This window comes from Drosophila busckii, chromosome 2L (assembly GCF_011750605.1).
Source record: "Drosophila busckii strain San Diego stock center, stock number 13000-0081.31 chromosome 2L, ASM1175060v1, whole genome shotgun sequence".
NCBI classification, from domain to species: Eukaryota; Metazoa; Arthropoda; class Insecta; order Diptera; family Drosophilidae; genus Drosophila; species Drosophila busckii.
This window is the reverse complement of record NC_046604.1, coordinates 10,871,933-10,899,447: the sequence shown is the minus strand read 5'-3', so window position 1 is coordinate 10,899,447 and position 27,515 is coordinate 10,871,933. Positions and strand designations below refer to the sequence as shown.

At 34.5% G+C, this 27,515-nt stretch overlaps 1 protein-coding gene across 1 annotated transcript; it reads left to right on the top strand.

Moving 5' to 3' along the window:
• The first annotated feature begins 7,377 nt into the window (after positions 1–7,377).
• LOC108607825 lies at positions 7,378–25,675 on the top strand. The gene is given in 10 exon segments (XM_017998873.2): positions 7,378–8,226; positions 22,122–22,228; positions 22,783–22,894; positions 22,965–23,331; positions 23,391–23,605; positions 23,666–23,824; positions 23,884–24,185; positions 24,188–24,220; positions 24,276–25,144; positions 25,207–25,675. Coding segments are annotated over 10 exon segments (2,931 nt in total). The 5' UTR covers positions 7,378–7,615; the 3' UTR covers positions 25,363–25,675.
• The last annotated feature ends 1,840 nt before the right edge of the window (positions 25,676–27,515 follow it).

Here is a 27,515-nt window from a genome sequence, read left to right as displayed (position 1 = left end):
CAGTTGCCAGTTGCCCCAAGAGCTCTGAGCACTCTGCAGCAAAGTGTCGCATGCAAATAATTTAATTTATATTTTATGTAGAAAAAAATATTATCAATAAAGTTGTTCAAATAAAAAAGTAACATTACCTTATTAAATATTAGTTCAAGTTGCAACAAATGTTAAAAGAATATTATCACATTTTTCTTTTTGTATCTTTAGAAAACATTTCATTCATAAGATAATAAATGTTTAAGCTTTGGCAGCTTTTGCCATTTTTGTATAATAATTAAATTTATTTTAATAATTTATATTAGATAACATTCGAAATATTTTTTAATTTGTTATTCCCTAATAAGGATGTTTTTTTAAATATTTATGTAAAATAATAATAAATAATTATATTAGACAGTAATGGGTTTTAGCTCGGTGGAGATTATTATTTTTTCTTGATATAATATCAATGTTTAGTTGAGCATATGCGTCGATGGACATTTTTTTAAATATACTTTACTATTTTTTTTGTATTTAAGCTATTTTGTATTCGCCTGTGGTTTTATGTTTTTAAAATAATTGTATAACAAACTATAGCGACCATTAATAGTTGTTTAAGTCTATATTATTTGAAAATGTTATCGCACATCTCCTTTTTAATTAAACAGTTTTAATAGCACTTAGAATGCACTTTCATTAAAATGCTCATATTAATGCCTACTTGCTCTCGCTCTCTCTCTCTCTCTCTCTCTCTCTCTCTCTCTCTCTCTCTCTTTCTAGTGTCTCTGTTTTCATTAATGGCTCAAAGTAGATGCAACTGGTGTGGTCAAAAAGCAAAAGGTATAAGCACTTTGCCAAGTAGAGACGAGTTGAGAGTCGAGTGTTGAGTGTTGAGTTGCTATTGTTGCTTGTTCATTAAGAAATGCAGCAGTTTTATTATGCCATGGCCATGCATATGTGTGAAAATGAGCTGCTGCACACCTGCAGTGGGTGGCAGCGGGCGTTTGAGTGGCAATAAAACAATGCAAATGTATGTTATGTTGGGCTGGAGTGCAGGCAGTTTGACGCCAGCTACATAATAGCTTGGCTGCTGCTATAATTAAGAGACGCGCCATGCTTGGAGTTGTCCATTAATCTGACAGGTAATTGCAATTAAAAATAAACAATAAGACGTGCAGCTGCCGCAAAGAACGTCTGATAACGTGGCCAAGCGCATTTTTCTTTTTTATGCAATAGCATATAACAATAGATATGCATATCTTACTAAATGCTGCGCAATTTTCGGCTAAGTGCACAACACTTTTAAAAATTAAGCAAAAGCAACTGAAGTGTCTGAAACATGCAACGTTTGAAATACGCGCCAACATTAACAAAAAGCTCAATGCTACAACACACCTTTTTATATCAAACTATTTTCTGCCATATGGCAACACTTTTTCAAACTTGCAGCGAATCTAAAGTGACTAAACAAGGATTGAAACTGACAACTCAATACATTTAAATATATTTTAATTGTATTATTTTAAGAAAGAAATAATTTTTGCTTGCAAATTAACGTTCAACAAAACTAAAGCACAACCAGCTGGTTAATGCCTTGCTTATCAGCCTGCCACCACAACCGATAGTGCTGCCACTTTATCTCTCTTCTTCACTTGACATCTATTGTCAGCAAGTAATCGCATATCGAAGAATGTGGCTTGAAAGCGGCAACGTGATAAATAAATGTGCAAAACAAAACGTGCGGATGAATTAAACAACAGCGAATAACACGGGCTGCCATAGAAATGTAGATCAAATTGTTTAAATGTATAAAATAAGAGCGCAAAGTGACAACAGCAGCAGCAGCAGCAGTACAATGCCAAATAAAACAGTCAAAATTTTCTTCAGGTAAAATCCAACATAGTATTTAGCATATTAGTAAAGAACAACAACAGAGGCAGGCTACAGCAGCAGCAACAACAACAATGCGTAAGGGAGATGGCAAATCAGCCGTGCTCTTTGCCGTACGTTTTTATTTTTATGAATGACGTAAGCGCGCACCGTACAACGAAGCTCCAATGCGACAAAAACAACTTTCCTTTGTGTGTGTGTGTTTGTTGGGGCGCTGCGTCTGCTACGTATTGTTGTTGTTTGTGTTGTTGGTGCGTTTGCCAAAAAGCAATAGCAACCGAAAAAATAATTTGAACCTAAAGCCAGACGAGCTGCCCTAATAGACCAAGTGTAGTGTAATTGTATTTGTTTGTTTGTGTGGGAGCAAGAGAGAGAGAGAGAGAGTGGTCCCCAAACGCCAACTCACGCACACATGCATTGAAATGTAGCGTCGCTGGTTTTTTCTTGGAAAACGTGCTCGAAGCAAAAGCAAGAGAGAGAGAGAGAGAGCGCGCGCGCAACTGTGTGTGGGGGCTCTCTTTGTTTTTACTATAAAAATTATTTCTTTTTTTGGTCAATGACCTAAGCGTTGCTCTTTGGTCCGTTAGTTTTTATTTTTGTTATGCGCTCACACTCTTGCTTAGAGGCCTTAAATTTTGCAAACTCTAAGGAAAACATCAACAAATTGTTTATTATTAGTAGGTACAGCTATATATACATATACATACATAAGTGTGCGTGTGTATGTATGGCAAGGTAATTTTGCCGTGTTTTTGGGTCGGTCATAGAATAGTGGAGCATGGACCTTGATTGTTGTGCCATGTGAATAATTTGGCTTTTGATTTTGACCAAGTGCCTCGTGCTGAGCCAGAATGTGCTTATGGCTAAAACAGCGACGCTGTCAATGGCTCAAGGCAAATCGAAGCGCAAACAATAATAATAACAAAAGAGAACTTTGTGTTAATTGTTTAGTCGAAATGGCTAAACGATTTACAATTTATTGTAGCTTACATTAGCTTAAGGCTTTCAGTTTTATTTATTGAGCAATAGCAGAGCTAAAGTAATTTCTTGCCACAAAATATTTATTTATATTTTTGTGCTAGAGTATGACATCATTTTACGTCAATTGCTGTACCAATATAATATATTTTAGCCATTTACAAATAATTGCACTATGGCCTTACTAATTAATCAATGCCATTGGAACGCATCCTACTATTGTTATTAACAATAATCCGCAATTGCACTTAATTTGATAAACGCGGAAATAATAAATAAACGAAAACAATTGTTAGTTGTAATGTTGATAAAGTTGCAGCAAACAAAAGTGTGTATAAAAATTAAATAAATATTATTGTTGTCATATACAAATTGTAAACAATTACGTAGAATTAAATAAAAACAAACTGCAGTATCTGTTAATGAGAAATACACTAAAAGAAAAGCAAATTGATAAGAGCAATCTAAACGCATTTAAAACGAAAAGTAAAACAATTGCATATAAACAATTATTCTGCTTAAATTTGATTGTCTTAACTTGAAACTGTTAGCACGCTGTTAAGTTAATGTTAAGTCTTTGCCTTGGCTGCCCATGAGTTTACAAATATTTTGTTTAAAATAAACAATTTGATAAATTGCAATTTCACTTGTCGGAAGTGTTCCAGCCAGTTACCAATAAGGCCCAAATAATGTCGCATAAAGAAATTTGCAGAGGCGTAAGGAAGCAGCTAAGTGTAATTAATGTACAGCGCACATTTAAATGTTTAAACAAAAGTTGAAAATTAAACGCCGAAGGTCGTTGTGGCTTGGCATGCGCTAAAGTTTTAAGCACAAAATGTTTATTTAGCGCTCTTTAGCAAATATCAAGCATACGCGCTGTTGGCCAGCGTTGAACCGCAGCCCTATTTATTTTTTATCTATGCCTATGCTATCCAACTTATCGTGAGTGTAACTTGATTGAAATGTCGCGAAATGTGCGCATTAAGTAATCGCTTGACGCTTATCAGCGAGCAAAGCAACAAGCAACAAAAAATAAGTAACTGGCAAATAGGCAAAACAGAATGTGAGCAATGTCACACTTAAGCGACAAACCTTACACACACACACACACACGCACACACAATTTGTCAATCAAGTGGCAATCAGCTGCCAATCAATCCATCAAACACTTAGGTGAGGCCCAAATGAGAGAGCGAGAGAGAGAGAGCAAAACGTTAGCAATTTGCAAATAAATGAGCTCAACTATTTAGTTAAATGGCATTTTAAAATTCAACTATGACTTAAATAGTGCAAATGCTTTTATATATATTTATTTACAACATGATTAAGCGCTTAGATTTTTCATATTTATTTTTAACATATTTTTTCAATTTGCTGCTAATGATAAAACAAATATTTTGACAGATTTTTTTCGAGGCGCGCGTGTGCGCATCTCTTGTAGCTAATTTTTTATTATAAAAAAAATGTGTTTTAGTTTGCTTAAGATAAGATTTATTTGACAAGAAATTAGCTGCTTAAGTTGTTTGCAGCTAAATACGTGCTTTAATGATAATACATAAATTGTTTATTAACAAAATCAATAGCAAAAAAATGCACAAAAAAATGTAAGCGCCAAATTCATAATCTAAATAGTCTTATCTATATAACTTGGCTGCATTGAATTTAAAAATAAGAAAATAACAAATAAGATTTTATTTTTATAATAATAAATATAATCAATAGCATACATTTCTTAAGGATATTTATAGACTTTTTATAAATTTTTAAACTGAGCTGCATTGAAGTAAAAATTAAAAATTTACCAGCATCTAAAATATTAGAGCTTGAAATAAAATTAAGAAAAATTAGTAGCAATATTTGCAGAAATTTAAAAGCTGATTTACAAAACAAATAAAATGTTAGAGCTTAGAATAAAATTAATTAATTCAATTATTAACAATAGCAATAATTGGAGTAGCTAATCCATGATCTGAGCTGAATGGTAATAAAAAAAAGAAAAAGCTACATAAAAAACAAATAAAATGTTAGAGTTTAAAAAGAAATTCTTCACAATATAAAAAGCTTAGTTTAATAATATTATTTTTGTTATCTTTTAACTTGTCCTCAAAGCATTAATCCTGACCTTATCAGAGTTTCAATGAATTCACAAGCTTGTAAGCCATTTTAATTGCGCACAACTCTATGATTTATGCATGTTTGCAAAAAAAATATATAGATAATAAACAAAAATAAATAAATAAACACAGCAAAATGGCATCATCGCAAAAATGATCATATAAGGCGCGTATATGACAGCATCAACGTCTCTAAAATATTTTTGGCCAAGACAAAATACAAAATACGCTATGGCGCAGAAAACGTTTTGAACTTTCGTGGCAAGTGGCAAGCAAAACCCTGACATACATTATATATGATTTTAAAAAACGCAACGCCCATTTTTCTAAAATTTACTGTCTGTTCATTCAGCTACACACGCGTGCTCCTAATTCCCATTTTAATAAATTGTTTTGAAAACTTTTTAGTCTCTATATATTCTATACGCCCACAAACAGCTGCTGAATATCAAATGAAATCATATTCTCATATAGTCGGAAATGCCTTTTTACCTGTTCATATTTTGTCCTATTTAAGGAGCAGCTGTTGGCATTTGTTGCTTATCAGTTTCAAGTTATCTACGTCTGATTGTTAGTCACATTGGCAATCAAACTTACCGATGAGTAATCAAGGTAACCAGCAATTAGGAGCAGTATTCCAATGTTAGTCATGCTTTGAAACAAAAGGAAAGTGCACAGCAAAAAAAAAACTATGACTGCTATATATTTGTCAATCGCTTTCTTTGTATTTGTAATCAAGAGAAAGTCAATGAATCGCCGCTATATAAATTGCAGCTTCCAAATTATTGATTTTCTGTAGCACATTCAACCCTTTGTTCAATTCATCTTTCAGCTCTGATTTAAAAGCAATTAATTAAGCAAGTTCGTTGTGCTTTAATCCGCTGCAAAGTTCATTTATTTATTATGCATAATTCTATAATTATTTATGTGCCTTGCTGACTACAAAAGGCATTAGCCATTAAATGGTTTAATGTTATTCAAAATTTAACTTAATCATTTGCCACCTATTAAGGTTAATTTAATTATGCTCATTTAATGACATTTTAAATATTAACTGCAATTTTTGTTAGATTCTCATTTTGTGCGCAGCTTGCAAATTGTGCAAATTATAAACATTTTCGGTCGAGTTTATGGCCATAAAGCTCAGTCAAGCGTTCAGGCCAAACTACAGTTTTTGTTTTTTTTTTTTGCCCACGCGCATTTGGAGTGCTGCATAGCGGGGGCGGAGGGCGGAACCAGAGCGACAGACAGCTATTGATTGAATGTTTGTTTTGAGCAAAAGCAAAGTAAATTGTTTATAAATTTAAGGCAACTATAATATGCTCTAAAAACAAAGAGATTTATATACCATTAAATTATTTTTGCAATATATTCGCAACGATATTAAAGTCAATGCGCAATGTTTTTAATTTCTTATTGAGTATAAATAAAAAAAAACCTTAGACTTTTTTTATTAAATCAAAAAAAACTAATTTTTTCAAACATGTTTTCTTAAGCAAGCAAGCAATGATTTAAATAAACTTTAAATATTTAAAACAATTATTTTCAACTTAAGCGTAATTATGAAATATTGTAATTGAGTCAAGCCAAAAAGGTTTGTAATTTAGTTAGTTGAGCTTTAAATTGATTTCGATTATTCAACATTTACGCTTTAGAAAAATACAATATGTTAATGATTCTTAAAAAGTTTATTTAACTTATTGTTCGTTTAGATAAACACTTTTTTAGCATTGCTTTAGTTCTTCTAGCTAGCTTACATGCATAGCTAGCCCCACTGCACTGCAGAGTAAAGAGAGAAAGAGCGCAACAGATTGCCCAATGTAGCCCTCAAACGAAAAAGAAGAGAGAGCTGCAAGCAAAGCGAGCGTCGCTCGCACAGTTTGAAGAGCGAGCGCAACACGTGCGTGCTCTTGCCTTTGCACACCCACACACACATGCTCACACATACGAAACGAGCAGAGGCGCTGCTGAGTCGAGTACTTCTGCGCGTTTGTTGCTGCTTGTCAGCTCATTTGCGTTTGTGGGCTCGACGCGTTCACAACTCGTTGCGCATACGACGCGGCTAACGCGTCTCAATCGTCGGGGGCTAAAATATTGTCGTGTGTGTATTTTTCATTTTCGCAGCGACTTCCGTTCGCCTGTATAAAATCATTTCTAAATTTATATGAAAGAAATACAGAAGCGTTTAGCTAGCTGTGCGAAATATATATAAAAATCAATTTATAGCGCGCAAAAAAAAAAGTAAACGCATAAATATTTGCACATAAATATTTGTTTTTTAACAATAGCGCGCACACTTGGTTAAACAACATAAAACAAAGCAAAATAGTGACATATAAGCGTTTATATTTGTTTAAGACATGCATTTTATTATTTGTTACAAACCCTAACAAGTTTACAAACAAAAACTGTTTTATTTTCTTTACACACACACACACGCACACACATATAAATAGTTGAAAGTGAAAGCTGCGTCTCTAACATGCTGTAGCCGGTACAACAACAACAACAACAATCAACATACAAAACAAAGCTTGAAGACAAGTTATGCTAATTGCGATTATTAGCGGCGGACTATTGACAAATGTTGGCCAAATGCTGTGCACCTGACACAGTCAACAGCTAAAAATAATTAATATATATAAAAAAAAATATAAACAATGCGTCTGCAACAGCGTTTTACCAGCAACAACAGCAATCGAGGCGGCAGCAACAACAACAGCAGCAGCAGCAGCGGCGCTACAATTGACAGCAACATGAATATCAGCAACAGCAACAATAACAACAACAACGTTGGCCGCAACAACAGTCAGCGCGCCAAAATTCTTAATCTCATCAACAACAATCGCAATCATAACAATAACAACAATAACAACAGCAGTGGCAGCAGCAATAATAATATTATCAGCAATGGTTGCTTAAAACTACGCAAAAATAAAACAACAAGCAACAACAACAACAACAGCAGCAGCAGCAACAACAACAAATGTCTGCCAATGCAATTGGATAACGTTGATGATATTGAAGTTGAAACTGTTGAAGAGACGACAACAGCTGTTGAGCTGCGTTCGAGCACAACAGCAACTGTTGCGGCTGCTGCTGCTGGCGGCAGCAATTATCGCGCCTACACCACGCTACGCAGCAATTCCACCTCGGCCATCCTGGGCCAGGGCGTGGCATTGCCTCCCAGCATGCTCTATCCACGTCCACGCACGCTCAATGTCCACAACATTTGCCAGACGCCGTCGCAGATAACGCAATCGTTCTTTGGGTATGTTTCTGCACCAGCACAATTATTATGTTCCAGGGGTTCAGGGGTCAACTAACAACTGTAACTAATACTAGCTTAAGCTCAATGCTAATAAGTGCAATAAGTTGCATTGAAAGCCAGCAACAATATTGTTAAAAGCAAATTATGAATTCCTGATCACTCAATGTGCATAACCAAAACATATCGATCACTATCGATATCTCACAATTGTCTAGTCAATGCATAAATAATGCAAAAATATGAATATTTAAAATGAATATAATATTTAATGTACAACAACATTTATTAATTACTTAATGTACACCAACAAAATAATTTAAATTGCGCATATTGTTTTACTAAAAACATATCGATAAAATCTTAATTACCCATACACATATGTTAAACAATTAACAGCAACTTAATCATTTTATTGCCTAAAATGCATATAATCTCATTAAAGCAACATATCGATTATTATCGATTAACAATTAAAGAATAAAGCCAATGCAAAAAGATTTTATATAAAGAAAACAAGTCAAGTAAAATATTGCTAAATACAGTTTATAAATTTCTTATGTTTAGTCTACAGCGAGAACATAAATTAGTCTGCATATCGATTATTATCGATCATCACTTGTATAATCGTAGCATAAATAATGAAACAATCAAAGCCAAGCAAAATTATCAACATTAAATAATTGTATAGCTTTTTTATAAAGACAACATATCGATTATTATCGATAAGAACATAAGAAATCGTTTAGTCAATGCAAAAATAATAAAATATTTATGTCAATGCAAAATTATAAGCGCTTTACAATTGTCTGCTCTAAAATAGATATTAGACAAAGAGAAAATTAAAAAAAAAATATATATATATGTATATATAGTTTCCATAACATACATATGTGTTCTATATAAGTCACGCCCCCACATCAGCAATCATTCAGTCGCCCATGTGTGCAATCAAAATCTCTTGATTAGCCCATAAATATTTATGAGAAATTAGTTGGCAGCCAGTGCAGCGCAATAGGTCAAACTCTCTTCAATTATCCAAGGTCAAAATCGTATACAATTTAAAAAGGCAAAAGCAAAGTAGTGCATATATAAATATTTAAACCGTTATTTATGTGCTTTCAAATTGTATTTTCGATGGCGTCATATACGATATGCATTGAATGTCTATGGCAGAGTATAAATCTGACTCTGACTGAGAAATATATTTTTATTGCCTTGAAAGGCAAAAGAGACACGGTGGCGTATACTCAACATTTTGAATTTTCGCACATTTATCTCTTTGGCTCTTGTTGATGTATTTCGTTTTAATATGCATAACATATAAACCTGATTAATCATATTGTGGGTGTTATAATTTGCCTTGCCGCCACGCCTTCAAACTAATTGCCCTGCCTCTGAATAGCTTAAACGCAAAAATTTGATTTCTTTGGCCGTTGCACAAAAATACAGCAAAACGCAAATTTTGTCATCTTTATTTTAAAAATTATATATATGAAATTGCTATTGAGGTTTATATATTTTTATTTATTTTTGTGCGGACGCGCAGCGCTTACTAAAAATATTCAATTAAATGACAAGGCATATGGCCGGCTGTGTATTTTATTTCGCTTATTTTACTTGCGTTTTTATGAACTTATTTTCACACACACACACAGTGCAAAGACATTTTGTCACAAGCAACGCCTTGGACACTGTGAAAATTCAATGAACTTGATCTTTGTATTTGTACTTGCGCAGCAGGCGCGTGTTTTGTTGAACAAATTGAATTGAATTTAAATTATCAACAACAACAAAATATTAAAATGTCAAATGCGCTGCGCTTGGCGTCAGCATATTTAATATTTGTCTCAATTTGCATATAATAAAGTCATAAGTCAGACAAACAAATTGTCATAATTCGTAACATATTCATATAAAAATAAAAAACATTGTAAGCCCCGCGGCGCTGACAATTGATCAATCAAGCGAACAAGCTATATGCACGACTTTTTGATACGCTTTAGAGCCCAATCACTTGACCTTCTTGCATGCACGTGTTTGCCATTTGGTTGCAGATTTTTGCACTCTCGATTTGCAATTTTTAATTTAACGTAACTAGCTCGTAAAACTTGCCTAAACGTTTTTCTACACAAAGGCAAACTAATTTAAGCTCATAAATCACAGTCGTCGGGGCTATTAAAAGTTATAGCCCAGCATGCAAAAATTAAAAAGAGTTGCTCTGGCTTATTGTTTAAGTTATTTCTTTTTTTTTATGTCACTTTAATTCAATTTGTGCAGTCGCAGACACAGAACCCGCGGTCGTCAGTCCCAATTTGCGACCCGTTTTCCCCCTCGACTCGACTCATTCAGTTCGCCTTTGTGTGTGATTTTCAAGCTTCTTGTTGTTGTTGTTGTTGTTTGTCATTTCATTCATGCATCAATAAATCACGCATTGACCGCACAGTTGTCTCTTTTGCTTTATGAGTTTATCAAAGGCACTTCAATTTAGCAAATGTGCCGCATTCTTTGCTCAATTGTTTTCATGCTACTGCAAAATTATCAATTTCATATAATTTGCTTATAGACTGCCTCGAGTCGTGATATTATGCTTTATTTTTAACTTGCTTATGGCATACAAAGTTGTAAAAATAATCAGCAACGAGCTGCAATTAGTTTTATAAAATAGCAATATTATTTTTTTTTTTTTTTTTTTGCTATGCCCATTATGTTAATTATCCCAGCAGCATTTATCTTTTGTTGTAGTACAAATGTTTCTTAAAAGGCGTGACTAATTTTTCTGTTGCGCCACACTTTTGAGTTATAGTTGCGGATAACAAGATAAACTCATGTACAGCTTTATTTATGTTCGCATATAGTTAATTAGCGCTTTGGATAAATTGCTTATATCAGCGGATAAATTTGCAATAATAAATTCGTAACTTTTAACACATATGGATAAGATCAAATGATTAACAAACAAAGCGAGGATAAATTTATAGCAGTTGCTGCATTGAAATAATAAACTTTTGTGTATAAAATAAATAATGTAGCCTTAAATATAAATTTAAGCAGCGGATAAATTAGCTTGGCATCGTTCAATAAAAATACTTTGTAATTTCAATTGACAATTAATATTTTTTTATTGATCAATGTTTGCCTTGCAACAGAAAAAATCAATTAGTCAAATTAGTTGTCATTTTATTTTCACACTCAAGCCCTCAGCAAATAAATTTTGCTGCTCAGTTGGGGAACCGCTACACGTTTGCTAATAAAAAAAAATAATTAATGTACTGGCGCAAAGTGCATTATTAATGCACATTTATTTATTCATTTCGCTGAACTTAAACAAGCGCAAGGCTAAACAAATTGCAGACAAGCATAAATATTAAATGGCAATTGTTTATAATACTAATACAGCTTGTGAATGGGTTGTTGAGCTAAGCGTTTATAAATATCGATCCAAAGTTATATATATTTGTAGCTTGCAATTGCTAAATATAGCGTAATACTAAAATATTACGTATACGCACTCGTAAACGCTTCCGCCAAACAAAGCGGCATATGTAATGGCAGCAGGCGCCCCTAAAGCCAAAGTGCTTGACAAATATTATATTGCTTATAGGTTTTGATAATGCCAAACAATGTCAGCGTCTTATACTTAGCGCAATTGAACAATTTGTTGTCACGATTAAAAAGCAAACAAATTGCAAAGAATATAAATTTAAGAAATGACATCAAGCGTCTCAAGGTATGGCCAGTTTATATGCTTATAACATTTATGAGTTGTGCGCTGCAATTAACACCATTATCTTGGCTAATTTTATGATCAGCAAAATATTTATTCTCTCTTTCTATTTTTGGCACACTCAAACACATTCCATTCCATTTACTCTCATGGTCATAGTTTCGCTTTTGTTTATATGCTCTTGCCAGTGCACTTGACTTTTCATGGTCTATGCAAAGAGTTGCTCAGTGCCATCATATTTGTTTATACAAAAAGCATTGTTTAGCGCAAAAAATTATATTTGTTTGTATTTTTTCCTGTTGTTTGTGTTCTAAATATAAATTCGCCAACGTTGAAAAGAAAGTGTTAATTTTGTTGTGGGCTACTTCATAATTTACAAAGCAAATTAGCAAACATAATCGTAAAATTGTGTTTTCAACACATATGCACATATAAATATTGTATATATAGCTAAGCTGCATATTAAATCATGTGAGTCTGAAAAGTGAAATGTAAGCACATTTTGAATTTCGAAGGCGTCATTCATGTGCATTCCTTATAAGATTAACATATGAGCTCTAAATTTGTAGAAATCTTGAAGAGCACTGCCGAATTAGCAGCTATATGTCTAACGGATAGCACCGGATAACTTATTAAAGCATAAATTTTTATACAAGCCCAGTTTATGTTTTAAATTAAGCTAATGTAGCAGTCTGGATAAATGTGCATGCTGTAACGGATAAAGCGGATAAATTGTTAAGGCACATATTGTTAGCCAAGTCACTTTTGTACATAGTAATGCTTTAATACTGCTACTACAGCAGTATGGATAAACTGTATACGTCTTATCCGCAGTAACTTTTTATATAAATTCAGCAGCTGTAGCATTTTTTAATAGCTACAGATTAAACGATTTCCAGTTAATTGCTAAAAGCTACTGTAATAGTCACACATTTTATCCATTTTATCCGTAGCATGGGAAGGTGAATTTTTCGTGGAAATTCATTAGCTAAAGCATTTTTAGCTACTGATTAAGCAATTTCCAGTTAATTTCTCATTTGGCTCTTGACCCGCTTTTGCTTGTTTATGAACTTACTGTCAATTATACACTGATCTATTCATCAGCCACATGATTAATTCATCTGCAATGCCCAATGACTATTACTTTTGTTCATACACATAATGATCTCATGCTCGAAATCTTTGATTTTATATCCAAGCAACGCGCATTAACATATGCGACAAAAGCTTTGCGCCCTTATTAGTCATAGCCAGCAAGTTTACGTTCTAAAAACCCAAGCACAACACGCACCTGACTTCCTCTCATTTAATTGAAACGACTGCGATTGCATTATGACCTCAGAGATTGATCCATATGCCTGAAACTGACTCACATTTCACCAATTTGCATTGACAGTCAGCAGTTGGGGCTGCCAGACTTTGAAGTTACCCCACAGGCGGCAAAAAGCGGCTCAGCTTTATGCTTATAATAATGTTTAACAACCCACACACATAACGTATTCGATTGTGGGCTCATGTGACTGCATGTAACCTATTTATTTTTGAAATGTTGACCTCATAACTAAGAGACTGTCGAGCCTATAGAGCGGGCACGCTAACCCCCAAACGCCGACAGAGCAGCTGCCAAATGTAGCGATGACAACTTCATTATAAGCGTGGCGGTTAAACTGAGTGACTGACTGACAGACCAACCGACGATTATTGTTGTTGTTGGGGGCTTTGTTCTGAACCGACGCAGTTTGGATCGCTTTGGCTTGCTATCGATACTTTCAATCAAAAAACGATAATTAATGACATCATCAAAGAGCTAAAAAATAATTGCGTGTGAGTGTAAGCGAGAGCGCACAATGTAAACACGCTCTCTCGCTCTGCCAATCGCTGCGCTTGGGTAATTCGCTTAATTAGAAATTTAACACAATATTAAATAAAATCGCAACGCCCCCCGCCCCTGCCGTTGTAATCTCTATAAATAAGCCGCATACGTTTTATATAATTTGTTTGCTATTTTCTATTTGCGCCATGACATCAAAATTCGTGCGCTTCAACTTTACTTTTAATCGCCATTTCATTGAGCGCCGCTTTTACATTTGTTGTTTTTCCATTTATTATTATTATTACTCGATTCGCTTACGAGTATTTTTATTTATGTAGCTGCTGCTGCAACTCACACAGCAACTGTTGCTGCCGTTCGCTGCAGCAATCACAATTCAGTTTACAATTGCCCGTGTGCTAAGCGACTACAACTCACTCGTGCTTATCGCTTAGCTCGCATCCTGTTAAATTAAAATCAAATTACTATTTGTGGAATTTCGTGTGCTGCTGCTCCCGCTGTGAATGAACTTTGAATATAGAATTCCATTTTATTTTTGTGCGCGGTAAGCAGCTTTAATTTTCATTCACAAAATTATTTCTAAATATTATGCATATTTTTAAAACAAACCCGCAGTACAGCATTTCCGTTCAAACTGTAATCTTCAATGTGGTTACAAGTGGGTTGCCCTTATGTTAAGCATTGCACCATGGGGCAAAGTGTCTTATTTTTGTGTTAAATGTAAAGCGTTGACTCATAAATAATCAAAGTAAAGTAAAATTTTAAAATAATTTGTTTAATATGTTTGATATGTTTAAAATATATGTTTATAATATAATGCTAAATTAACAAATCAAGACAATGAGTTTGTAATACGGATAAAAACGTGATCCAACTATAAAAAATCTGATAATTAACATAAGTTAAAATTTGAAAAAATTAGACTTCAAGCGTGGCTCAACAATAAACAATTTAACATTAATCGTGTTAACACACGTGTTAACATTTGAAAATTAGACTTCTAATTTAGAGTAAAAAATTCACAATGAGTTTGAGATAATTTAAACTAAAGTATAATTTTTAAAATTAAACATATTTGTCAATGAAATCCATTATTAACATATGAGCTAAATTTTGAAAATTATATTTTTTTTATTGCAAACATTTGCTCTTTTACCCATAGTGCATTTTGCTAAACCACTGCCATTGTTTTGTAACAGGAAATCAAGTATACGCATAGCATATTTACATAGAAATAAAATTTCTGCCTAAGCAATTTATGCAACATAAATTGGTTTAGCTCAGCGCATTTTGTTAAATTTTCTGCGATTTGGACTTTCGGCGAATTGTGGATACATCGAGTTTGCTTTCCTGGAATTTGAGCTTATTTAGCTTCAAGCCAAACAAATTGACTATAGTTGAAGGTCGAGTGCGCTGGCTGAACTTTGATTGTTTTATATATTCTTTTGGCCCACTAACATGTTAGCCACTTTAACAAAACGAAACTGAAGCTGGCAGCGCCAATGTTTAGATTAGATTGTGAACTGATTGACAACCGCATAAGCTCCAAAGCAATCGATTCATATGGCCAACTTGTTGAAAAAAAAAATACTTAACCATATGTGCTACGCTTAAAAACAAAAACAAAAACAAATTAATGCTAAATGATATCATTGGCAGCTACGCTACAAATGGGCAGCAAAAATAAGAGGAGAACAACGAAATGTTAAAGAGTGAAAGAGCATTGTGTATACGCCGCGTAGTACATGTAACTTAAAAATAAATGTTGATGTCACTTGCCACAACAGAAACAGCAACAGCAACAGCTCTCCAATTTTGAAAAAGGTTAGAGGACAACGACATTCTAAGCACTGACTCTTACTCGCTGATCATCATTAAATGATAATGCTCTGGTCCGATATGCCGATGACGCTATGTCTTTCAGTTGCTGCTGCCTCCTCCTCCTTCTCGGCTTGTGAAAGTTCTTTGTCTACGCTAGCTGGCTGGCTCTTTTATAAATAGCCAGCTAGCTAGTTGGGCTGGTGGAGTTTCGGCATGAAAACAACGTTATAAATAAAACAGGCAATTAAGCAGATATGACGGCGTCGACGAGTTGCTTGAGGTAGGGTTCATCGATAAGTTTGGGCAGTCGTTGTGGGAGTCGTTGATTAAGCAGTTCATTTGTTGCAAATTGCTGGCAATTATTTATGCTCTTTGATGCAAAGATAATCAAGTTAAGAGCGGGGCTATTCCATGTTTTAGTTGTTAAGCGGAATTGAGAATGATGAAAGCAGTTTTTGCTATTTCTAATGATGTAACAAATGATGTTAGGAAATTTTCCACTTTGAATCAATAAGTTAATAAAGCTAAAAATTAAAAACGCTTATTGATAGTAAATGGAATTGTTTTCTTAATATGAAAGTAATGGAAAATAGCATTAGTCGCATAAATAACAAACTTAATTTTCTAATTGAATTTAAATCATTAAAAAAGCTTTTTAGTCATTAAATAATTTATTCTCAATTAATAAAAGTTATCTTAAATAATAAATGTTATTTTAGATGATTAAAAATACTTTTTATTCTAAAAATAATTGTTTAAAATAGTTGAATTCCAAAAAATAGTAACTTAATAATTCAAAACAATTATTTCAATAATTATTTATTATTAATTTTTTATTTATTATTAATTATTATTCAAAATTGACAATAGCAGATTCACATCTTAACTTTTACTACAAAATACTAATTATGTTGCCAACCCTCTGCCTAATACTCATATCTAGCCTCAAATTTAGATAAGCAATTGATTAGTTACATATTTGAAGTATAAATTTGTTTTGCACTTAACCAATTTTTTTCGCACTACTTGGACTATTAAGCTAGTGATTTACTGATAAAACGCGATAAAAATGTATTTAGTGTACAAAGATCGTAAAAACTGACGTCAGTTTCAATTGTTAGCTGCATTGATAAGCAGCTTGATAACGTTAACAATTATTAAATAAATATAAATACGACAAGCGTCAAAAATAAATACAAACTGTTTAAAAAGAAGAAAAGAAAATAGCAAACGTTAACTTTGATACGGGCCCACTAAAAACAGCTGTTTAGCAAAGAGAGCAGTAGCAATAAGAGAGAGAGCGAGAGAGTGGTGGGAGCAGCGTATGCTAGTGTAAGTGTGTCTGTGTGTTTTGGTAGCTACATATGTGTAAAGTTCTTATTCGTAACAAGTATTTCCTCAAGTTGAACGCGCGCTCACTCTCTCTCGCGCTCTCTACGCTCTTTGCTTTGGTGTTGCGCTCAGAGCGGCGTCATTTTTATTATTAGTTATGACCTCATCATCGATTATTGCTTTGTGCATGTATGCGTGTATTTGTTTATGTGTGTGTGTTGATACTTTATTGAAACGAGTCGCTATCGTTTTGTTATTGTTGTCGAGCAGCTGCAACCTGGTCGAACGCTGGGGTCGACGCTGCTTGGGAACTGAGTTGAGCTGACTGAATGTGTTTTGGCCAGGCCTGTTGAGCTGCTACCTGTAGCTATGTGGCCAGGGCGCCACACGAGTGTTGTATAAACAATATCTAACACACCTCTTGTTAAATTTTTTTTGTTTATCTGGCGGCAACTTATTTGACTACACTGCCAAACAAAAAGCATTGGCAGCTTAGCTTGGCTAAAAGCTTTTATTTAATTGTGTAGCGTATCTTTCATTCGCATAGTTTTTTTTTACTTTCCGCTGACATAGCTGTTCGCTGATTAATCTTTCATTCATATAGACATACCCCAAGCTTATGGCATGCAAATATTTTGCCTCACTTAACTCTTTGTCTCTGATTCTATTTACATGCAATTAAATGTAAATATATGCTCAGTGATTTGCTCTAGCCTCTATTTCTGCTCTGCTCTTCTCTTCTCTTCTCTTCTCTTTGGCATTCCTAGTATGACATGCAACATTAGCGCATCTATTTGCCACTCATCAGCGTCATTTAAAGTTCAATGTACATTTGTCGTTTGCTTAATTGCATTCGGAAATTGTTTATTACTCACACTTGTGCGTTTGGGTCAATGAAATGCATTGCATATATTCTTTTCTCTACTGTTTTAACAATTTTTTTTTTGTATGCCATTGCTACGTCACTTTGTTTTGGCCTCAGGCCAATAAAAAAATAAATTGCAATTACAATTTGTGTACTTTTTATTAGTTTGTAATCATTTGCGTTGTAATATTGCGGTAAGAGCAGTAAAAAACGTAACTGTTGTTTATCCGTAAGTAAATAAGCTAAGCGGATTAATGCGGATAATACCAAAATGCAATTGTTAAGCTTCTTAATGTGTGCTTAAGTTAAGGAGGAAGAGGCGTAATTCAATTATTTAAATTGTATATAAATGTGCATACTAGATTTAAAATTCGTTATCCGTAGCATTTGGATAACATGATTACACTCTGTTCTATAAATCTGAAGATAACATACAGAGATTTTGTAAACAAAATACAATGCAATAGTTATCCGTAACTTTCAATCAAACGGATAAGCGCATATGGCGCTGCAGTCTTATCATTCTAAAATTATCCGCTCTGTAAAAACGTCAATGCTATAGCTATTCATAGCTTTGCATCAAACGGATAAGCGCATATTCGCTGAAAACTTACTATTGGCTCTGCAAAAACTTATCCGCTGTTATCACTTGCCATTAATCTTGATTGATGCATAAGTTATATATCAAGTCTTATTAGAATGCAAGCTGTACGCTCATGAATCATAAAAATTATATGATTATTTATTAATGTTATTTATTGCTATTAAAGATTATAAGTTAGTTATGTGGCTTTGCACTTTGCAAATTAATTTCACATTTACAACATTTAAATTTTTCCCTTCCCCCCACATAAACAATTGCGATGTCAGGAGCTATTAAATATGACATTTGCTTTGTTGTTAATTATTGCAAATGACGTCTTTGGTTTTTTACAAGATATATAGCGGCTTATCGCAGTAGCCACTACCTTTATAGCCTATCTAGACTGATTCATTTGTATGTGTGTGTGTGTGTAGTCGCCAAGGGCCCTAGAGCAATTATCTGGAGCAGGAGTACGTCGAGCTTATCTTTATGCTGGCTGCGACTTATCGCTCGCTATATAGAAGTTCTTTGTTATGTTGCGTTTGCCTTTTTATTTCCGGTAGCTTGTTTTCATTCTTAATACAGTTATTTATCTCACTTTCTCTGTGTACACTGCGCCGCTGTCTTTAATTTATTATTAATTGGCAACTGTCTCTGCTGTTTGTTTTCTGTGTCTATCTGTGTCGCATTTCCACTGTTTATTGTTTATGAATTGGCCACAAAACCCAAATCGCAACGCAAAAAACTTGTTTACAAGCTCAAAAGGGAATTGGGGGTATGGCAAATGGGCTCATCATGTCAAGTTCTAAGAACTGGACAGCAGAATTTCATCATGAAGCTAATGCATGAATCATGGCATAGTAAGCGACATAGTTTATTCAAAAGTTAAGGTGAAGGAACTGCTTAGTAAGCATTAGAATTGAAAACGTTCAAGTTAAAATCTAAATTATGCAGAAATGATTTTAATTGTAGCTTAGAGAGTTTTTATTCAAACGAATATTATTGAGTCAGACTTAAGCTATTTAATTTTGCGGGAAATATTTAATAGCTGAAAATAGTTTGTAATAATTTTAGCAAAATTTTATAAAAATATTTAGTAACTATTTTTGAATTATAAATTATTTATTGAATGCAGTCTAGTGAAATACACAAGTTATTTTAACTAAAAGTTGCTGCCTCTCTTCCACTTAATTAAATTAACTTTTAAGTGCATAACTTAATGCACTTCCTTATTAATCAATATAGCAAAGTTTATACGGAAATATTTCAACATAGATCTAGCTAATTTTTATTATTTTGAAAGTTTTTTTTTTTTTATGTAAACAAAGCATAAAATTTGTGCGTCTGTTTGCCATAAAAATACCAAATACAGCTATGTGTATATATGGCGCAATCAAGCCAAACCACCGACTATGCACACACACACATACAGCAAAGCAAAATTGAGATCGAGTCTGTGAGTGAGATCGTTTGCTCGCTCCAAAAATAGAGCTACAAAATATATACACAAATCTCATTAAGATACCAAATTTAGTGTGGTGGCCAACACTTAAGCGTTAAGACGTGGGTGTCGGTATTTTGGCCAACATATGTCCAAGACGCTGCAGTCTTGTAATGCTCTCTGTCTCTCTCTCTCTCTCTCGATTGACCAGACGCCTGCACTTGTTCTACCTGCGTTGGCTGTTTCGCTCAATGTTTGGCTTGGAATTCTTGGCAATGACATAATCCCAAGTCTCAATCTCATTTACATATGCAATTCTTTTCAAGTTTCCAGCTCGTTCAGCATGTGTCATTTGAGTTTCTTTACCTTTTTGTATAGCAGCCAGGCAGACAGGCAGCATAGTTTATGGATTATTATTATTACTATTTAGCTCTGTGTGGGTTGCTGCAAACGAGCTGACAAGTTTTTAATGTTTAGTCATAAAAATAAAATAAGCTGTTGTCACCGCTTGCCCGAACAAGAGTAAACCAAATGCCAAAAACAAGCGCAACAAATTTCGCTAATTGAGAATGAGTTTTAGTATTTTGTAAACATTTTTAGAATATTTAAAGTCAATTATAACGAAAAGGGAAAATTAATTCTACAATAGCTAAGCTTAAAGTATAAACTTCGATTAGCTGCTTGTTCAATAATTTTCATTGATTTCTATAGCATATATAATACAATCTAAGAACTAAGTAATTTATTTATGAAGTCTGCTTAATTATCTTTATTTTGTGAGCATTTAAACAACAATAGTTCAGATGTAAAAAAAAAAAAAAAACGTAAAACAACTTAAAGATCCGCTAAAAAAATTTTTAAAAAATTATATAAATACACTAAGCTATTCAAAAAAAATTTTTTAATTTTATATTTATGCTTAGTTTATTTTTATTGTGCACAATTTTTTATTTATTGTAAAAAAATACAAAATTGCTGGCTAGTTTTATTTATTTATAGCATTCAATATAAAGTTAGAGTCAAAATAAATATTTATACATTTATTAAATTAAATAAATTAAATAGATAAACTTTCATTTGAGTAGATTTTATTTCAAAATCAAAAATAAATGCAACACACAATGCAAAACTCTCTTAAAATTCACTTCAAGCATTTATACTATAATTCAATCAAAATCATAATCTCGTTGATTTATTGCCACAATGCAATCAGTTTATGGTTTAACCTTTTGGCAATTTTGATGTTTGCGTTCAAAACATAATTTATGAACAATTGCAATTTGTTGCTATGCAATTGCTACTTTTAAATACAAGTGCTGCTCATAGCGTATTATTACACACTTATTAGTTAATAACTTGTGTGTGCTTATGCTATGGGCGACAGATTTGACGTCAAGGAAATATTTGTCTAGTTTAATTCAATGACAACTGATAAGCGCTTAAATTTAAACTGAAACAAAAATTCAGCTCAGTTGTGTTTCAAAGCTGCAAACGCTTGCAACAAAATTTGAAATTAATAAAAGCTTTGTGGTTTGTCAATTATAAATTGTTGCTATTACACAAACAGCTGTAAACAAATTTGTTATAAAGCAATTAAGCAAAGAAAGAAACAAAGATATAATAAATTGTGCAAATGTATTGCAAAATAATTTTTAAATATGAAATGGAAATCAAGTAACTGCGTCGTGGAATATTTTTTGTTTGTGTTCGCTGCTCGTGTTGCTTATAAGCGATTTTAATATACATATATAATATTTACAAATTGTGTTTGTATGCGCACAATAACAATTTGCCGGCGTACGCTACGTATGCGCAATATTCAAAATTTTATATTGTTAATTTTAGCTAGAATAATGCATTTGCCGCTGTTGTTGTTGCTAACTTGCTGCCAACTATTTTTGCTGGCAGTCAATACGGAAGCTGCCGACGCCGCCGCCGCCATGGAGCGAACTGAAGCAAAAATAACGTAACAAGTTGTGCCCAATCAATTGATTTTCTTATTCACTGCCATGTTTTGTCACCTGCCCGCTGCGGATTCAAAAATAAAACAGAGAACGTGCCTGGCATGAGCATCTGAATTCGTCGCTTGCCCATTTTAATTGTTTACAGCAACTTACAGCACTTTACATTGCCATTTTTGTTGTTGTTGTTGTGTCCTTCGCTTAGTTCATTGCTATTGTTGCTAAATATGGCAGCAGTTTGTCAAGCGTTTTGTTAACAACTTAAGTTGCTTGGGATGGGGCTGCTGATCAAAACTTCCTGTATGTACTAAATTGAATTTCATTTTTTCATTTACAGAGAGGTGCTCAATGCCTGGAGAGCCAAAGCACGCTGCAATGTGGTGCCGGATGAGCGTACACAGGAGCTCTTCCATGAGCTAAGCTTTCATCCAAGCCAAAAGCAAAGTAAGTAGAACAATGTTTATTAGAAACTATTAGCGAAGTACTAGGCAAAGCTCTAAGTTGTTTCTTTTATATCGAAGCAAATATTTAAATTCCTGCGCACTTTGAATTTAGAATATCAACAGCAGTTGGCTGCTTTGATTATCTGGCTCAATTTAATTATTTTTTAATTTATTTCTTAAAGTTTAAGGTAATAAAACTTTAATTGCATTAATCGAATTCAAAAGTAGTTTGCTGCCTATAGCAGTGACAAAGAAATAATTTGAGATTTTTATTGTATTGCTTGAAATTTGCGAACGCTCTTTAAAAATGTTTTATAATTATATATAATGCACCCAAATGAGAAATCAGTGTCAACTAAATTCAGCTCAGAACTCAATTTGAGTTTAATTTGCAATTCTGTGGCAGCTCAGCAAATAATTTTATTGCAGCAATAATATATATTTTATTATTATTTTTATGTTGCCTCACATTTTTGTTTTAGAATAACAATTTAATTTTTATTTGTGTTATAGTTTAATTGTTCTAATTTCTAATTCACTTATTTCCATTTGCAGTTAGTGAAATGCTGCAAACGGCAAAGAAAGTGGCACGCAAAAATCGCGGTCAACCGAATGGTTTAACCTTTGGGCAATTTTGTGTGCTAGCTGCAGATCTGAAGCGTTTTCGGTAACTATTTTGTTAGCACTCGTATGTAAATTTTATTAATTTTAATTGCTCTCTCACTTATCCAACGCAGCGCCTCTCCAATATCGAATGCCTCAACCTACTGTGATGTTAGATATCAGCTCTCAAACAGTTTGCTGCAACAGCAGGACGAGGCGGCGGCGGCGGCGGCGGCTGCTGCTGCCAGCTCAACAACAACAACAACCAGCACAGCAACAACTACAACTACAACACCTGCCTACAATAAAAAGATGGATAACTATGGCACAGAGCTGCGTAGTACAAAATCGTTTAGCAGTGTCGATGATACGAAAAAGAAAAAGAATGCCAGCAATGAGCCCGTCGAAGTATTTCTAGGCGGCAGCTGTAATCCCACAACTTGGCGCGCTGATGTTGCCATACCAGCGCTCAAGGAGCTGGGCATTTCATTCTATAATCCTGTAAGTCCAAGCTGCAGCTGAATTGAAAACTTTATAGCTATAAAATTTGTTAATTACAGCAAGTATCCGATTGGACGCCCGATCTCATTGAACTGGAGCATCGCGCTAAGGAGAAGGCACGTGTATTATTCTTTGTTATGGATTCGGAAACACGCGCATCTGCTGGTGCCATCGAGGCGGCACACATCGCGGGTCAAAACTGCAAGCAGCTGGTGTTGGTTTTGCATCCCTATAAACCACAACAGAATATTCTACATGAGCCCATTTCACAGCAGTAAGCTTAGAAGCCTTTAACTAAATTAAAACTATGCTAATTTGCTTTTGTTTTTAATAGAGAATACCTCGATTTGAATCGCAATCAATTGCTACTTAAGGAGCTGGTCTCCCGTCGCGGTCTGCCAGTGTTGGATAACATACCCTCGGGTCTGCAGCGTACCAAGGAAATTTTATCCGGCATACGTGATCCACCGTCCAAAATAGCTTCTATATTAGAGTAAGTTTATGCCTTGTTTATGCTGTCGTATACTTAATTTTTTGCCTTTTGCCTTGCAGCACTGTACGCGGCGCTTTTGATCGCGTCAATCCCCAAAGCGAATTACTTACTGTGGAACAGTGCAAACGTGCTCTCTTACTTTTAGGCTATGCTCAGAGTTTAGTTAATTTAGATAATCTAAACAAGATAATAATCAATCAACGCGAATCATTAAAGCTGCTGCAAAAAGCAAATGATGCCACAGCTGCCAACTTGCAGCACGAGCTCATCGATTTTGATTTATTCTGCGTCATCTCGGCGTATCTGTCGGTGCTGCAACAGGAAATACACGAAAGCGGCTGCATATCGCCCATTAAAGGCACCATGTGCCACCGCCGCAGGTTTACTTTACAAATGGTAAGCTGCTCCCAGCATTAATTTAATTGCCAAGCTAATTGTTTAACTATTGCAGCGCCTGATGTGGACATTTATTATACAGCCAGCAAGAATATTTCACGCACTTCGAGCAACGCCAGCGTGCCCTCGAATAGCAGCAGCAGCGGCATTGGACATGAGCTGGAGCGCCAGCAGCTGTTCGAGCAGCTCAGTCGCAATCGGGACAGCGGCACTTCATCGCCACAGCCTACGCTAGGTAAAAAGCAACAGCCACAGATTTTGGTGAATGTCGAATCGATTGAAACAACCGAAATAATCACCACAAAAACAATAGAAACTAAGCAGCCGGTCCCACCACCACCACCACAAACACCACCACCGAAGGAGGAGGAAAGCGACTCAAATGATTCAGTTTTCAGCAGCAGCAGCAGCATAGCCAGCGCTGGTGACGCCTTATGCTGCTCTGGACTGGATCTACGTGATGTCTATTTAGGCGGCAGCTGCGTGCTGCGCACCAAATGGCGTCAGCAGCTAGCCACGCCCTATCTGCAAGCCAAGGGCGTTAGTTTTCATGTGCCCGCCTTGCATGAGAGCATACAGCAGTCGCTTAACCAGGAGCCACAGCGTCCAGCGGAGCAGCAGCAGCAACGTTCGTTTGTGCGCACGCGTCGCAAGTGTCGCGGCAATCAGCTGCAGCTGGAGGAGCAGGAGGAACTGCATGTGGCTGAGGAGTCGCTGAGCTGGTCACTGCCACCCATGGCCGTGCGCCATAGCTTATACAATCCAGCGCTGCTTGACTCCAGTCGTGTGCTGCTCTTTGTCATCACCAATGAAACGCGTTCGTTGGCGCCCATGACGCTCGCGGCTCATTGCATTGGACTCATGTACAATGTTGTGCTGGCAGTGCAAATGCTGCCCGAAGACTGTGAGCTGGGCGGAGAGAAGGTAAGTCCAATCACACAACTCTTTAAACCGCCTTACTTACTCTACTTTCTCTACATTGCCAGCTCACCACAGCTGCCATTAAGGATTACAATCGCGGACGCTCGTATCTCATCGATCTGGCCAAGCGTCAGGGTGTGCCTGTCTTCAATGATATCCAAGCTGCCTTGGAGTGCACTGTGGCCAAAGTGCAGGCGTATAATAATCGCGAACATTGCTAAATTCTCGTACCTGTTTACACAAGTTCCAGCACGTGACAATTTTAAGCTTAATTTTCTTTATTTTAGTGCAATTTATGTTTCATATTTTTCTAACTATAAACAACAATTACTTAACGCAAATGTGTCTTAATTGTATTTAAGTCGAATTATTACTCTTGTACTAAAACTATGCTACGCGTCCTCCCACACACACACACACACACACACACACACACTATTCTAATAAATATACGTAATATTTTATAAACAAACAAAAGTACCCTAAACAAATGTCGTCGCCCAGAAAGCGCATTTCAAATTCAACAAAAGCATTAGCTTTGTATCAATTTAATTATTTCAGAAGGCAGATTTATAATGTACTTGCTGTAAATATTTAATCGTACCACTTGCCTATATAATTTTAGTTTATAAATCCAAAAAAACGGAACATATTTTATATATATTTAGTGAGCATTAAACCATATACAACATACAACATTATATACTTAAATTACATATAATTTAGTGGTCCAATGTACCAAATTAGCCAGCAAAAATATCTCAATAAACAAGTTTTTCTAACATACATACAAGTATTTGCAAATAAATATAAATAACTGAAAAGTAATATATAATTTTGTTTGTGCTTTTCAAAGTAAGCGCTTTTTGGCTATACTGGATGCAACGTCACGTTACAATATACGGTCACACACTTTACTTTACAGGAACCATTTAATAACAGATTTCGAGCATCATTAACAGAAAAATAATAACATTTTCTGTTAAGACTGTGGCCGCCACAGTGTCACTATGGAAATCACTTATTCACAAGCGAACCATTATTTAACACTGGTATTGGGCGGCGGCATATTTTGAAATGAGATAACAGAGAATATATTTATTTCGTTTATTTTCGATTTTAAATTGATTTGATACTTGCATTGCCGCTAATTTAAATGTTAAATGAATAACTTTAATGTTTTCAATGTATTCAATAAGTTAAATGAATTATCATATGAATTTCTTGTATTTCATTTATTGCCCATTTACAATTTACAAACAAGAGAAATAAGGAAATATGGGTTAAATACGGGTTGAGATCGAGTTCTTTTTTCTGTACAGTTTCGCGCGCAACGAAACTTAAAAAATTGAGCTATTTGCAAACAAGGAATAAAAAAATTAACGGTTACTCTTCTCCGGTTTTTATCCGCCATTCCTTTTCCTTTTCTTCTTGCATGATGATTGCTCAATTTTTAACTCAAAGCCTTGACCAGAGGATTGTTTTATAATAATGCACATATACACACACACACACACACACACACACATATATATATATATATATATATATATATAAAGCAATCATTGTTTTCTTGCAAATAAAATGTATGTATATATATATATATACATATATATATATAATATACATATATTGTATAAATTAAATAAATTGGCGTAAACACTCAACGTGAAAAGCTTCATCGACAATGCAATATTGTTTTAACTTAAGTCAGTGTTAAAATGAAAATGTATTTTTGTACATATGCATACATACATACATATACAATTTGATTCATTTATAGCAACAATATATATATTAATACTCTTTGACATTATTTTATATTAATAATTCTAAATTATATAAAAGGTACATATGTATACATAAAGAGAGAATGTCTTATTAGGATCCTGATTTATTTTATCTTAGCGCGATCGTATGATTTGTGTTGTTACTAATTAAGCATTAGTCAATTATCAACATAACCATAACATCAACACAAAGAGGGGGTGTGGTGGGGGTGGGAAAAACGAGCGCAAAGGAATAATTGTGAAACAGCCGTTGACCTTGAAATTTCTTATTTGTCTTCTTTTTGCGAAACCAGAAATTGAGCATTTTCGTGGGCAGAAGACAAAGACAAAAAAGAATAATCAAGTCAAAGAAAATGCAAAATTCGGCGGCGAGGGCGCGGCTTATTCTAACACACATATGCATTTGCCATTCCTTTGCCCATATATGGACATATGTATTTGCAAAACAGGAATAAGAAAATGAAGGTCAACGGTTTTTAACTTTAACTCAAAGGCTTCACGCACTTGCATTTGCATTTGGATATTCAGTTCAATTTGTGCTGTGTAAGTGAGAGTGCGGGCAAATTGAATTTCCAAACCGCAAT